Source organism: Festucalex cinctus, chromosome 11 (assembly GCF_051991245.1).
Source record: "Festucalex cinctus isolate MCC-2025b chromosome 11, RoL_Fcin_1.0, whole genome shotgun sequence".
Taxonomy (NCBI): domain Eukaryota; kingdom Metazoa; phylum Chordata; class Actinopteri; order Syngnathiformes; family Syngnathidae; genus Festucalex; species Festucalex cinctus.
The window spans coordinates 15,739,936-15,756,028 of NC_135421.1; the positions used below are offsets into that span (position 1 = coordinate 15,739,936).

The 16,093-nt window shown below is 39.5% G+C and overlaps 1 protein-coding gene across 5 annotated transcripts in view; it reads left to right on the plus strand.

Moving 5' to 3' along the window:
* tns1b (tensin 1b) overlaps positions 1-16,093 on the plus strand; it is a 130,664-nt gene that overhangs the window by 22,458 nt on the left and 92,113 nt on the right. For 3 of the 5 annotated variants that reach the window (XM_077535910.1, XM_077535915.1, XM_077535909.1), the window contains exons 1-2: positions 233-509; positions 14,530-14,644. In XM_077535910.1, coding sequence (XP_077392036.1) covers positions 429-509; positions 14,530-14,644 — 196 coding nt within the window. In that variant the 5' untranslated portion in view covers positions 233-428. Of the gene's footprint in view, positions 1-232; positions 510-14,529; positions 14,645-16,093 lie in introns of those variants that run through there. The other 2 variants (XM_077535907.1, XM_077535908.1) reach the window with 1 other exon arrangement.

Here is a 16,093-nt window from a genome sequence, read left to right on the forward strand (position 1 = left end):
GGAGTAGGGTTAAGAAGGGGGGAGAGGTAGGATGAGATAGAAAGAGGAGGGGCAGGAGAGATGGATAATAAGAGTAACCCCCACCCCCTTTGCTCCATGTGGAGAGGTTGGAGCTGCCTGACCCCCCTCCCCAGCCACCCCCCCACCCCCTTGTTCCCGAAAAGCTTTGTGAAACTTTGCCCCGGCAGAAGGGAAGAGCGGCAGAGTGACGAGAGCGAGAGGAGAGGCAGCCAGGATCCAATTAGAGGACGGAGCAAGACATTGAGTCTGGGGGAAGAAGCGAAAGGATCCCGAACGTTCCCAAGCGGGTATGCGCCTTGTGCATCCGCCTCGCGCATGGTAATGGCTCGGCACGCCGGGATCGGACGTCCGGAAGCCCTCTAAAGCGGCCGCAGCATCCCTGCACGCCCGTCCGTCCATCTGTCACCATGCCGTCGGTCTCCCTCAGCTTGCCCACGGTTTTGGCCGGTCCTGCTCGTACCTGGGTCTGCCTGTCCTGCATGTTCTGGGTGAGATAATGTTTCTGTCCTGGCTGTCATCTGTCTCTTGTCTCGTGCCCCATGGCTACGAGACAAAATCATTTTCTGTTGAATGAACCAACTTTCTGTTGCCTTGATGACATGAAAGGTGTACACAAGACAAAACAACTTCCTGGGATCTTGTCTTGTCTTGTGTCCATGTCCACAAGACAACTTTCTGAGACAGAACAACTTTCGGTTGTCTTGTGTACATGGTCAAATCTTATGATGGACTTTGTCGTAGACGTGAGCCGTTTCTGCCTTCTTGAAGGCTTGATACTCGTCTCAATCCAGACCCAGCTCAAGCAAGCCAAAGGATCTATTAGGGTGGTCTGCTTGTCGGGGGTTGGGTGCAGGGTTTAGCTCCCAGGCTGCAGGAGGGTGGGGGGTGGGGGGCTTGGCACTCTGACACATTGGAATTAGGTAGGTCTTAGTGCAGGAGTGGGCAATCTTGGTCCTCGAGGGCCGGAGTCCTGCAGGTTTCTGAGGTTTCCCTCTTCCAACACAAGCTGATTCCAATCAACTGGATCGTTATCAAGCTTGCTGACGAGCTGATCATATATCAGCTGTGTTGGAGAAAGGAAACATCCAAAACTTGCAGGACTCCGGCCGTCCTTGCCCACCCCTGTCTTAGAGGATGCCGGACTTGCGAGAATGTACAGTCGGCACATTTTCTACGTTGTATCGAACGGGTCTTCACATTTTCCCCACTGCCTCGTGTCTCCTCTGTGCCCGGCTGGAGGTTGTTGGGACGTGCGGCTATTTTTTGCTCTCTCTTGTATAATTTAATCTGCCGTGCATTCCCGCGCTCACTCAGGGCTTGTTTGTGCACTGATGGGTCCTCCAAGTTGTAATGTTCGAAATCTGAAAAAGCACCGTGGCCCGGAGTTCTAAAGTTGATGTAAGCCTCCTGTCATGTCTTGTAGCTTCTATCGAAAATGACCCGACCCCCTACAGTCCCTTGTGCCACTGCGGGGTCAATATAATTAATCCCCCTGTTGCGCTGTGGGTCAAACGGATCCATTGAGGCAGTTTTTTGTTCTGAAGCTTATCTTAAGTGTACAAGAATAGTTGATTTCACATATGATTTGCAAGTTGAGTTAGTCGTGACAGATATTGGGATTTTTAGTTTAGTTTAGTTTTGTTTCAGGCACTTGAGGATCATTAAACATGACCCGGGTCAAATTGACCCATTAATGTTATTACAGCTCCGGAAAAACAAATGTTGCAAGAGGGTTAACGTTGAAGACGAAGAGCGCAAGGCAAACAGATTTAAATATGATATCAAATCCGGGTCAAATTGACCCATTGAGGCAGTTTTTTGTTATGAAACTTCTAGTTGTCTTAAGTGTACAAGAATAGTTGATTTCTTGTTACATTTGTTTTGCTGGAGCTGCAATAATGTTAATGGGTCAATTTGACCCGGGTTTGATATTATATTTAAATCTTGTTTGCCTTGCACTCTTCGTCTTCAATGTGAACCGTCTGGTTACATTTGTTTTGCTGCAGCTTCAATAATGTTAATGGGTCAATTTGACCCGGGTCATGGTTAATGATCCTAAAGTGCCTGAAAACAATACCATCAATCACAACTGACTAAACCAGCAAATCATATGTGAAATCAACTATTCTTGTAAACTTAAGACAAACGGAAGTTTCGGAACAAAAAAACTGCCTCAATGGGTCAATTTGACCCAGGTTTGATATATTTAAATCTGTTTGCCTTCTATTTTTCGTCCTCAACGTTAACGTTGAAGACGAAAAGTGCAAGGCAAACAGATTTAAATATAATATCAAACCGGGTCAAATTGACCCAGGAACATTCTTGCTGCAAATAAAGGTATCATGAAAAGAAGAAAAGAACGAGCTCAGAAGAAGATTAAGAAAAAAAAGAGCTCAGGTTCAGTTTGACCCGTGACATAAGAGGGAGGCTAGAAACGCTACGAGTGCGTTTTTCTTCATTTCTTCCATTTTGTAAGAACATTCCTTGCTCAAAAAAAAATAAAAAATAAAATAAAAAAATAGAAGTAAGCAGTGCTCTTCTCTGGAGCTGAACATGAAAGCGGGAAATCCCTGAATAGCCCATTGAGATCCATCTTTCCCTTTCTGTGCCGGTCGGTCCTTTGGGACGCGACTGCACACCGGTTCTTTACGAGCAGACGGGATAATCTTACAGAGCTCTTCATCAGTTAATTACCATTCTTTCCGAGGCGAGGTGAAAGCAGGGGGGGCTGTAAAAGACCCTCCGAGTACTCAACCCCTCCCCAGGAGCAGAGCTTAGGGTCACTGATTGACTGCATCGCAGCACCGTCCAACAAAGCCAGCTCATGTTTTCGTAACGGGCGGCATTAATTGGCCGTCTCTTCTAATGTAGTTAATTGAATTGAAAGTTGGTTGACGTCACTCAACCCTTAGCACATTCTTGAACGAATAGACTTTTCCCAATATATGAACAATCCTCTATGTGTTAAGGTTTGTGGTTGCATTACGGTTTGTGGCAAAGTTCTGGTTCTATTTCTGTGATGTAGCCTGAATTTATACGTATTTATACGTTTCCGCTATTCACAAATTTACATATTTCTGCAAATTTACGTGTTTCTGTTTGTTATTTGCTGGGAAACGCCACAATTTTTGTAAAGCCCTATAATGTGGTGCCAAAGACCAGGTGAAAATGAAAGTAGTAATTGGTGTCAAGGAAGTCAAGTCCAATTTGTTGGATATTAATATCCAAAAATCATTTTTATTTAAATTAGAAATGAAGATGAAGGGGAAAAGGCAGTTGTAGCCCACATGCTGTTTTTGTGGAAAAAGGACTTACAATACAAAATTAACAAATGTTTAAAAAAAACAAAAAAGACACGTTAATGTCTCTATTTGTCATTTTGTCTTGCAAAGCAGACTGGAGTCGATCATGACAATGTTGTGCATATCTGTAAATTGAAGCAGAAATCATTTGTCAATCAAATAACTTTGAATCAAAAATCGTTTGAATCGAGAATCAAAAATCGATTCTGAATCGAATCGTAGACCCAAAAATCGTAATCGAATCGAATCGTGAGAGAGTCAAAGATTCCCCAGCCCTAATAACTACCATTGCTTTAAGCAACCTCTTCAAGTAAAACCCTGCCCTAGCATAAAAAAACAACCAAAAAAAATAACAAAAACTTATTAATACGTCTTCAACCGGGCAAAGCAAAACTCCAAATCCCATCTGGGGAAAAAAGAAGCAATTCTTGAGAAGGGACCACAGATGGTATCATGTCAAATATAATGAAACGATACATCTCAACCTCTTGGAAAAAGTTCCTTTCAATTGAACGATTTTGAGGAAAATGTGCCTTTTTTCTTTCTTTCTTGCTTACATCTGTCTTTGATCCATCCCCTGGAGGGTTTTTGTTTATTTGCCTTGAAAAGAAGCCAAAAATATGCGCATGTATATTCTTTGCTAGACTTGCTGTTCTTGTCATCAGAGTTGGGAAACATGAGCTGTCGATTTGAGCTTTACACCCTCGTTTTTTTTTTTTTTTCTCCCCATGCTGAAATTAGCCTGTTTTGAGGTGCGGTCGTGTCTCACGCAGGGTGAACCACTACTTCAACCCCCCCCCCCTCCATTTTCTGCTCAACCAATACAAACATTTTCCACAAATTAATTAATCATGATAAATTTGGATGGACCTGTCAATCGTGACATGTCGCCCGAAAAAATTATCCCCACAATTGAAAATGAAGTCGACCATTTTGGGTAGAACCGATTCCTGGAGGCCAACTGCATATTAATAACGTTAATATCATGGAAGAGAAAAGCGTTTGTTTGATATCAGCGGGGTCTAGCAGGGATGTCAAACCACCCACAATGCAACCCCCACCCCCGCCCGTCGGCCATTTTTAATCAACTAACTGTTGCTCCTTTCACATGTTTGCTTTGGATGACTTGCATGAAATATCCCAAACAACAAAAAAAGGGGAAGTTCAACCAGCGCTTGGTTGATTTATGAGAGGTGTTGAGCTTTGTGTAAGCCCCCTCCCAGCCCGTTCGCCCCCATCCAGCTTTGGGCACGCTTGACTGGCCACATTGGACTTAAACCTCCCACGGTCTTTTTGGCATTTGCACGATTTCCTTTCAATTTTTTACGCTGCCTGATCCAAGGAGCTTGCGTTCACTTAAATGCACACCCATTTGAATTCTTTTCCTTCCTTTCTCTGGTGCCAAAATCTGATCAAAATGTCTTTTTTTTTTTGGTCAGCCAGAGGACAAGTAAAAATATTTTTCGTATCTTAATAACCCTCCTGTTAAGTTTCTTTCTTACGGCAAAAAAAAAAAGTTCTTGGATCACTGTGACCTGCTGCATGTTAGTTCATCAGATAAAAAGATGAATTGAATTTTTTCTGGTGCTGTCACTATCGAATATTTTTAGAATCTATTAATCTATCGATTATTGAATCGATTAATTGACGAATCGGACTCATTTTAAGTTTTCATTAAAGTGGATTACAAAAACATTTTCCCTCCTGATTATTATTATTATTATTATAAACCAGTGATTGGTGTTTATTTTGTACTTTGTATTTGTATAGTGATTTAAAAAAAAAAGGGGGATTGGTTGTTGTTTTCCAAAGTAAAAACAGATGATCTCAAATGTCTTGTTTTGATTAAACACATCTGTCATCCTTCTTTCATGAATGATGACAGAAATCAGTGAGCAATTAACTGTTGGTATGCTGAAATCAGAGAAATTAGACAATTTTTTTTTATTAAAAATTGGCTCCAAACGATGACTCGATTATTAAAATAGTTGTCGATTAATTTGATAATTGATTACTTGCCGGTTAATAAATAAATTTTGACAGCTCTATTGTAATCAGAGGATTTTAACAATTTTTTTTTAAATTAATAAATCGCTCCAAACGATTACTCGATTATTAAAATTGTTGTCGATTAATTTGCTAATCGATTATTTGGCGATTAACCGATTAATTTTGACAGCTCTATTGTAATCTGAGGATTTTGACCATTTTTAGTACAAAATGGCACCAAACGATTACTCGATTATTAAAATAGTTGACGATTAATTTGATAATCGATTACTTGTCGATTATTCGATTAATTTTGACAGCTCTAAAAAAATTTTTTTTTTTATAAAAATACATGTACTATATAATAAGACAATAACCAAAACAAGTTTACATTCAAAAAATATTCTCTTGAAACCGTACTCAAAATTTCTACCCGCAAAGTAACAAGAGGGTTTGTTTTTAGTATACTTTTTGTATTTTTATCATGTTGACATTATTTTTTTTGGCATTGGCAGGTCCAGGTTTTGTAAGGAGAACTGACCCCAATATGTGTAATCTAACCTTGTTTAGAATAAATGATTTGTTAAAGCGCAAACACTGAAAGACACAATCATAAATCTAATTGCCGGAAATATCAAATCCCATTGCTCCGTCTTCTGTTTTTGTTCCATTGCCGCTTTGCAAACAACCTTGGACAGGCTCCAAAACTAACACATGAGGGTGGGGGGTTACAGTGTCACGGCCCCTGACTGAGCGCGAGTATTTGGCGAGGGTTTGCTGCTGCTGAATCCATGCCAGCTTTTAAAACACGTGTTGCACGATTGCTTAATAAGGAAACCATTTCAGGTTCAGTTGAGAGTTCAGATTGAAAGGTGCTGGACGTCGCTGTTGGAATATCCTTCTTCCAAGCGCTAAATCCGCATAATCAAGAAAGAAATTCCTGTGCCGTGTTCGTCTCTGTACTCCTGATCTGTGAAAAAGATAGATTTTCTTCTTTACTTATGGATGACTGGATAATTTCCTCCCTGTGATCCATCTGACGGAGATGAAATGGATGTTGAGAGTGGGGGTGGGGGGTGGAGTATAGGCTGGAATGTGCCCCCCCCCCTCCTCCCCCAAAATGAATAGCAGGTGACTGTTGATTGTAAAGCCATTTGGACAGTGGGAAGTGGAGAGTGGAAGAAAGAGTGTCAAGTCAGGGGGTGTGGTGGTGGTAGACCCAAATGCAAATACAAGTCTTGACTCTGTTGTGATGTCTTAAAGCATGTTTATTGAACAAATTTTTCAGACTTTTCAAAATATAAAAGTTTATTTATTTATTTATTTTTTATCTTAGACAGTTGACATCCTTTTAAATATCTCACAAAACATTCAGTGGGCTCCCAAGGTTATCAGTAGATCGTAAAAATGTCAATGGCAACTTAAGAAAGTAAATACCATACTATACTTTTCTACAGTAAATATTGTTTTTCCCCAAAATTAAAAAATGCATCAAATCGCCCCCATTAAAACATTTCTGTGTTTTAATGGGTGCGTCATTTAAAACACACACACACACACACACACACACACCCCACCGCAGACTTACTGTAAAGATTAACAATGCAGACTCACGATAATGTAATGAGGTAAAAAGTAAAATGTTCATCTTATAGGATTAAAAGTTACTTAGGTACTTTAAAATGCATCAATAATGTATTTTTTTTCCATGTTGTATTGTTTTTTACGAAGGCATAGAAAGGTATTTGTTCTAGTGCGGTTGCCGTAGTTGGCGATCCAAGATGGCCGATCTTCTGTGCATGCAGGTCACCGATCGTGCAGGGGTCACCAATCGCGTCTTCACAGTGGTTATTTTTATTTAAATAACTGGTCTGGCTTTCTCTTGGCAATGTGGACACTTTTTGGAACCTGCTTAAATTCACCATACAGTATATTTATCCAACTGAGAACATTTGCAGTGCCGACGTGGCTGCAACAGCAGATGATGTCATGAATACGTTGATTGCATTAATATGTAATCAGTCGTAAGAGGGTGTGTGTGTGTGTGTGTGTGTGTGTGTGTGTGTGTGTGTGTGTGTGTGTGTGTGTGTGCGCTTACATCACAATGAGTCACACTTTTGGAGTCATTTGAGGGACGTAAAAGGAGAAAAACAGCCTCCGGGTTACCTTGGGCAGCTGGAATGCCTCTTTTTCAAAGTCCAATATGAAATCGTTTATCTTTTACATACTGTCGCAATATTAAAGGGATACTTGACTCATTGAGACGTTTTCAGAAGTAAAAAGGTGAATATTTTGTCTATAATTAATGTGGTAACTTCATTATTTTTCATGTACAATTAATACCTTTAAAAAGTGATTCTTCTACTTGCTGTCGACTGATGATGACATCACCTGTGCTACGACCAATCATGGCTCAGTTTGCTGACCAAACCCAGGAAACAGGTGACCCATGATTGGCCGTTACTTCCTCAGTACAGGTGATGATGATTTCATCAGCAAGAGGAAAAATAGTTTTTAAAGGTATTAATTGTACATGAAAATATTTTCGGACAGTTTGCCATTAAAATCCCAAATATATTCCCAACATGAAAAAATACATCACTTGGTTGACAAGATATATATCATATATGATAAAGAACTAGAAACATTTCTGCGGAAATTTTGGATTTGACTGCTGACTCTTGCAAGGTAGAAAGCCGCATTCACTGAACAGTTTGCCAAATCCTGTTGAAATCAAGTCATTTCCTGTTGATTTTAGGCCATGGTTACTTACTGTTGAAATCAGGTCACTTCCTGTTGGTTTTAGGCCACTTCCGGGTCACTTCCTGTTTATTTTAGGCCACTTCTGGGTTACTTCCTGTTGAAATCAGGTCACTTCTGTTGATTTTAGGCCACTCCTGGGTCACTTCCTGTTGATTTTAGGCCACTTCTGGGTCACTTCCTGTTGAAATAAGGTTACTTCCTGTTGATTTTAGGCCACTTCCGGGTTACTTCCTGTTGAAATCAAGTCACTTCCTGTTGATTTTAGGTCACTTCCGGATTACTTCCTGTTGAAATCAAGTCACTTCCTGTTGAAATCAGGTCACTTCCTGTTGATTTAGGCCACATCCGGGTCACTTCCTGTTGAATCAAGTCACTTCCTGTTGAAATCAGGTCAATCCCTAGGTGCTTGATTTGTGGCTCTTTTCCCCCCTTCTCTATTCATTCCTATAGGACTTTTTGGCGTTTTTTTGGGGGGGGGGGGGGTGGGGGGGATTGCATGGGCATGGTAAGTGCCGGCAAGTTCAATGGTTCGGGCCGCATTTTGTCTGAAAAATTCCGGCAAATAAAGAAAAATAACTAGACTAAGTGCAATTTCTGGAGAAATTGCGTGGGAATGCTGAAAGCTGAACGCTAATTCTCAACCCAACTCAACTTTATTTATAAAGCGCTTTAAGAACAGGCATTGCTGTATACAAAGTGCTGTAAATAAAAATAAATATCAGTTTTGCAGTAAACAAGAACAAAGCAAACATTTTGAAGTGCAATACAAGTTTTTTTTCAAGTAAATACATTTTGCATCAGTAAATAAATAAGTAGGCAATGAATAAAGAGATAAATAAATACAGAAATAGGTAGACTAAAACTCATACACACCACAAAACTAATACTAATTCAGCTAATAGCTGAATGCTAAGATTTGAATGCAAGTGGAATGTTTATGAAGTCAATTGAGAGATCAATTATGAAATTATAAACTCCTGGTTACTGGACTATGTGCTTTACCAACTATGTCACCAAGCAGTATCAGACACCTGGTAATGATGATAAGTTATATGTACAGAAGTGGGCGTAAAAGTGATACTGAGAAAAAGTTGAATGTCTGTCCCATTGAAAATGAATGGGGAAAAGTTGATATTTAAACGTTAAATTTAGCAAATACTGTAAGTAATGTGAAATCAGATGATATATGTCCCGGGAGGCGTGAATTTTTCAGGCTAGTTGAAATTTGAACAGTGTAAATTGGAAATATTATGTGGGAGTTGGTACGTGGCAAAAAAGTGTGAAGAATAAAAATCACAATAACATATGTGGGAATGCTGAAGCATTCCCACAATAAACACTGTTTTCTAGGAGAGTAAATACGTGCTTGCTTTGCTCAGCAGCAGTTCGATAATGAGTTACCGCGGTACCTAGCATTATTCAAATGGGGGAAAAACAAAAAACAAAGTGGGAGTGGGCTCAAGTGTTTTGAATATGAAAACATTGTGTGTATGGATGTGCAACTGTTTCCATCTGTTTGTGTGTGTTTGCGCATTTTCATCTTGTGTCCCCCCCCCCCTTGTGCGCTAATGAATGCCAAGCGGCAGATTATGCATGCGTCGCTAGGGCAAGACAAGTCTGTTCCCAGGAGCTCCTGTGCCTGGGGGGTGGGGGGGGTTGGTACGTGTGCACCCTGACCCCAGCTTCGGTGTCCCATCTGCCCGCTTCGAACATTTCCTTCCTTTGTGGTTCTTTTTTAAACGCTGCAAGTTTTGAAGTCTAAAAATGTTGAAAGTAAAAAGTCAGCAAATGATGAAGATAGTCAATGAGTTGCTTTTAAAGAAGGAATGAATTATCCCCGCCCCCCCTTCCCTCCAAGCGACTCGCTGGGTACCCCCCCCCCCCCCCCCCCAAAACCAATAAACAAACTCCTCGAGTGCCAGCTGCATCGCTAATGACCGGAAACAATTACGAGCTGATAAAAGGAAACGCGTTGCGATATTGGCCAGCGCTTTATTTACGCACAATTTTCAGGTGAAATGTCTGACGGGGATTGCGAGAGGACACGTTAACCCCGTTCACCTCCACATTTTAGGAGGAGGACAAATTTGGAAATAGGACATGTGCTTGACTGGTGGCTGAAAGCCCTACCCCGCCCCCATAGTGTCCCTCTTACTGGGCATGCCCGCTGTGCTGTGTGACTGACTGAACGAAGGTTTGGGAGACGTCAAGGAGGCGGAGAATTAGACTCAAAAGAATTTCAGTTTGATAAACGCTTTCTGAATGACACTCATTTATATCTTGTTGGCATCCATACAACAAATTCGTGGTGTGCGATACTGCAAATTTTGGTATCGATTCGATACCAAGTAGATACAGCCCCAGTATTGCCGATACCGATATCGATACATTTTGACATTTATGGTATCTAATTATTTTTTAAAATTAAGTTAGCTGGATCATCGAATTGCTTATTCACAATCAGATTTCAACCTTTAAAGTGTTTTTGTGATGACAAAATTAGGACAAAGTTTATTGATAAATAGACAATACTTTATCAATGCCCCCCCCCCCCCAAAAAAACAAAAAAAAAACAAAACAAAAAAAACCCCAAAAAAAACCATTCCAACCATAACAAAATATTTTTGGAATATTCTTAAACAAAGTGCACAAAGTGATCATAGGAAAAGAAAGTTAAATACTTTATCATATACTGTTCAGAAACTACAAATACAAAAACTAAAATTAACTAAAATTCTGCCTAAAATTCTGCCTTCATTACTTCATTTTCAACCTAGAGAAAACATAAAACAACACACCAAACAAAATAAAGAGGAGGATGAGAGTGTGCAGTGGATCAAAAAAATGTTGAAGACGTCCTCGTCATATTAAATTCCGAAAGAATTAACGCATAACAGGTGCTCTTCAAATTTGGCGGGCAAAAAATGTCAATTTAAAAAAAATCCTTTTTAATTTAGCGATTAATTGTGATGAATCAAAATTCCATGATGTGATTAATCTGGTGAAAATATTTCATCATTTGACAGCGCTAGTTATAAGCAACGGTTACTTAATCCCATGTGGGGGATCCGCACGTCGACTGGAGATATAACAACACTCTCACAGGCGTATTTTCTTTATCCTCTGTGAAGAACGACTTTTTACTTTAATGAACTTGACAATTACTGCGACTTCCTGAGGAGCTGAGATGTCTCCTAATATATCTGTATGTGTGTGTAACACTGCCCCTGGTGGCTGAGGCATACACATTACTGGATTAATAGCATTTCAATTCATTCCCATGGAGTAGAAAGGATTAGCAAGTGTTTTGAGATAGGAGCTTGCTAATGAAACAAATTTCAACCCGTATTTCAAGGTACCACTGTTCCTTCTTGTCGGTCATGCCAAAACAGAGAGACGAAAGCGACGCGGGCGCGTCCAGCCCATGCGCGGCTCGCTATTTCGGCCCAACTCAATTACGCTAATCACGTTAAGTCGTGATGGCCAACGGGGAGGAATGAATGAATGAATGAAGGCTTGGCTGGCGGCGCCGTCGCCATGCGCCTCACAAACGAAAACAAGCGAGCTGTCGCGCACAGCTTGAGGGACGCCGACGCTAGTAGCATTCTTCCATTGCTTCAAGCGTTGGGTTCTTTTTTTGCTAATATTTTGTCAATAAACATCAATATCCGTCAATATTCACGATATGATATTATCACGATATGAATCTCACGATATGATAATTGTGTGGAGGTTGGCGATATTTAAAGGTCACAATATTGTAAAAAAAAAATAAAAGCTCATGCTTAAAAAAAAAGCACAATATTGCGCTTTTGTACAGCAATGTTATTATTATTATTATTATTATTATTATTATTATGTTATGTTGTTAATTCAACATTGAGTTCCTCCACATATTGACTCGCTTATTACGGCATATTACGTTCCCCTTCATCTAACAATTAGTATAGATTTTAAATATAGAAGGGCCAAAACATCCCTAATCAAAATTAAATTGCACTAACTTCTAAGGGAAACCCCAAACGATTAATCAGTCCAATATTTTTTTTCAATTAATTAATAGGGATGTAACGATAAACAAACATCACGATACGATAATTATCACGATATTGTGGGGAGGTTGGCGATACCAAAAAAGGTAACAAAAATGTAAAAAAAAAAAAAGTTCATACTAAAAAACAAACAATATTGCGCTTTTGTACATTACAGCAATGAAAATTGTTATAAAATACTATAAATATTACATATAAAAATATAAATCTAATATATATAGAGGCACTTACTTGTTAATGCAAGCATAGGTTGAGTTCCTCCAAATTTTAATAATCTGACCATTAGTGTAGATTTTAAACATAGAAGGGCCAAAATATCGCTAATGAAAATTAAATTGCGCTAAAAAAAAAAAAAAAAAAAAACTAGAACTGCACAAATGGAAATCAACATGACTTTTTTTTTTTTTTTTTTTTTAACAAATGTTTTGCTTTTAAATATCGTGAACACGGTGAGGACGATATTGTGGCAATTTTAATATCACGATATCCCTACTATGTCCCTACTATGTACTAGCAGAAACTGCTGCACACTTTTTTTTTTTTTTTTGTTTTTTTTTTTAATCTTGCGGAAGGTTCAATTTTCAAGAAAGACTCCCAATAAAACACACGTTATGGATTTTGCGTGTCGGCTTGGATGTTTTCATTGTGATCCTTGTCGCAGGGATTAGGAAGTCCAACGTGTGAGGTTGTCCGAGATGGTGACATCACACTCGGAGCCTTGTCCAACTTGCTCACATTCTTGTTGGTTAATGGAAGCCACATGGACACGATGCCCTCGCACTTGGAAACTTGAATCCGTGTATACATCTGCAGATGTTACAAATTCAACAACGACGGGTCTCCGGGGCCGTCTTTTGTTACCACTCCACACTTACGTCATCAGTGACTTGCTCGTGGTCATTTTTGGGTACAACGGGATGAAAAATGCAAAGCATGAAAACGAGAGATATTTCTTACTATAAGGATCATTTTTAATCTTTGGACCGGGTCAATTTGACCCGTACCATAACATGAGGGCTAATAAGCCAAACCCGTGGAGGCAATGTGGGGACCAGCTGAATAAACAGACCGGCGAAATGATGTCACCTTTCCCTTTGGCTAGTCCTCAGCGGCAAAAAAGGCAAACACGCTAACGCGTTTCTTGGAAAGATGCCAAAGGAAACAGACCGTTGAAAGTTTGGCCTTTTGCGTTATCGCCACAGGGTAGACAAGTGGCAAGCTTTTAAAACAACGAAGACGGAACAAAAACAAAACATTTTGCTGTTAAATCTTATAACGGTTTAGCATTAGCATGCTAAGCTAACTTAGCATTAGCATTAGTATGCTCACTTAGCATTAGCATGCTGACATAGCATTAGAATTAGCATGCTAACTTAGCATGAGCATTTAATCTTGCTCACGACATTTATCCGAATCACTTTGCAATCTGTACTCTGTACTAGTTAGCATTAGCTTCCGCTACACTTGCACTGCATCATAGCACAATACTTGGTTGCCTGCTTTGCCCACGCTACAAATGAAACCGTTTTACTTCCGAAAATAAAACAAATAGCACATTATCTTCAAAATTACGGTCAATTCTTTATTTTCATTTATTAAAAGCCAGACTTTCAAATCTAAACAACAAGCAAGATGTGTCCCGTCATGTAGTTTCAAATCCAAATCATGAATACCAAGTCGTAACATTGGTGCCGGTAATCTTAGAAAGTTCATCGGGGTTACGTTTCAGACCACCTCCGAAAAATAAGTTAAATCTGCGACATAGAAATGCCTTATTTGAATACTTTCTCTTTCATTCTTTTATAGTGTGCATTGCACTTTTTTAAGCTCTTTAAACACAATTTTAAAATAATACATAAAAATATTAACCAGTGTAACAGTGTGTACCAATTCCTCTGTGTGTTTACGGTAAACAAATACCATGGATTTTTTTTTTAAGACTAATAAACTGTATTGATAACCTCAAAATATACGTGAGTAATCATGGCCAACGATGTACATGACAAAATGACGCTTCAGCGTTTACTTTCAAGAGGTGTAAAAAACGGGATTGAAGAGGAATTGATCATCAATCATGCTCAATAAAAATGAAGCCGAGCTGAAATACTTCCTGTTTTCATTCTTCTTCTTCTTTCAAATTGTCACAGCCCAATAAAATTGTGCGCTGCCATCTACTGGCCTACAGTGGAATTACACCCAAAAATAAACGAGACAGAACAAAACAGTTATAAATTGTAGCAAGGAAATCAGCAGCAACGCTCGGTGTGTGACAGCCTGTAGATATGAAAGCACCACAGAAACATCTGTCCGAAACATCTGGACATGTTGGAGCAAAAAAAAAACAAAAAACATTTCAGCACTGACGACGTCAACCCGTTCATTTTGTTTTATGCGCTTTGCAGCCCGAAGAACTGGAAGCTGTTCATTCGCACACTTTCCGGGAGAAAACGTTCAAGAAGTCCAAGACCTGCGGCGTTTGCAAGCAGGTCATCGCCCACGATGGACTCGTCTGCAGAGGTCAGTCACCTTGAGATCAGTCCCCGTGTCGTTAGTCACAAATCTGTTCAGAATTGTGGGGAAACAGCTTGTTTTCAACATGGCCCAGGTTGATCTCTTATACTCTGCTGCCACCGGCTGGTCGTTTGTGTAATTATGACCATTTTTTTTTCACCCATTAACTGCAGTTGAGAAGCTACATCAAAGCCTTCTGCATACTCGAGCATAAAAAAAGTAAACAAAAAACATATAAATACGTCTTTGGGACACTTAAAACATTTACAATAGAACATGTTTATACGTTTTTGGGAGTAAATGAGTTAAGGAAGTCCACCTCGGGAATTTAACCCATCTTCAAATTTTGGGTGTTTCATCTAAAGATAGTCAAGATGAAAACCTATTGAAGTCTTTTTATTTCGTCGCATGCTGTTGCCATGACGATGCACTTTGTACGCACATCAGACCTGGCATAAAAAATAAATAAATAAATAATTGAGAGATTTTCAAAAAAAAGTGCTCAGTGGCGCTGACTGCAAATTTTGAACAAATCCTTCCCACTTCGATCATTTCGATCTTCAATCTATCGATTATTCAATCGATTCATTGACAAATTGCATTCATTTTGCATTGAAGTGTTATTACAAAAGCATTTTTCCCCCTAATAACTTTTATTTGGATTATTTTGTTTATTAACTAGTAATTGTTGTTGACTGTATTTTGTACTTCATATTCGTATAGTGAATAGTAATACAATTTATTTTTTGGGGAAAATATGAAATATATAAAATTTTGTTTGAAGATAATTGCCGAAAACATGGATTGACCGAGAACTTTGTGTCGTCCTTAATTGTGTCGATAAAGCATGACACCGAAAAAATAAATAACACAGATGCAGGAGCATGTGACCTTCGCTGGTCCCCGAGTCAATATTTTGCGGATAATAACACTCACTTGCGTGTCTTCTAAGAGATGTGAAAGAATCAAAACGATATGACGCGCTCGGCAAAATGGCGCCATGGTGGAAAATGTCTGTTTTTGCTCCGATAACGCCGACCGCTTGGCGGAAACGCGACCTTGTTTGCTTTGGCTGGAAAAGTGGCAATGTGTTGGTCGGTCGTAGCGCTCCTGAGCTGACCCGCAGCGGTGCGACCCGGACCATCGAGGACATTTCCTGCTTGCTGGGATTGTTTCACTGCTTTCATGTCACAAATCTACAACATAAACATACATTGGAAAAAAAGAACAGGTTTTTATAAAATGTAATGACTACAGAATGGATGTTTGGCTTAAAGGGATGTGGCCTCGTGAGTGATGTCGATTAATCGACAACTTACTGACTACCAGATTAATCAACTATTTTAATCATCGAGTAATTGTTTGGAGTATTTTCTCTGCATTTTATGCTCACATTTTTGTGTTGAAAATACATTTATAATGTGCTTAACTTATTTGCTCCCAAAAACGTATAAA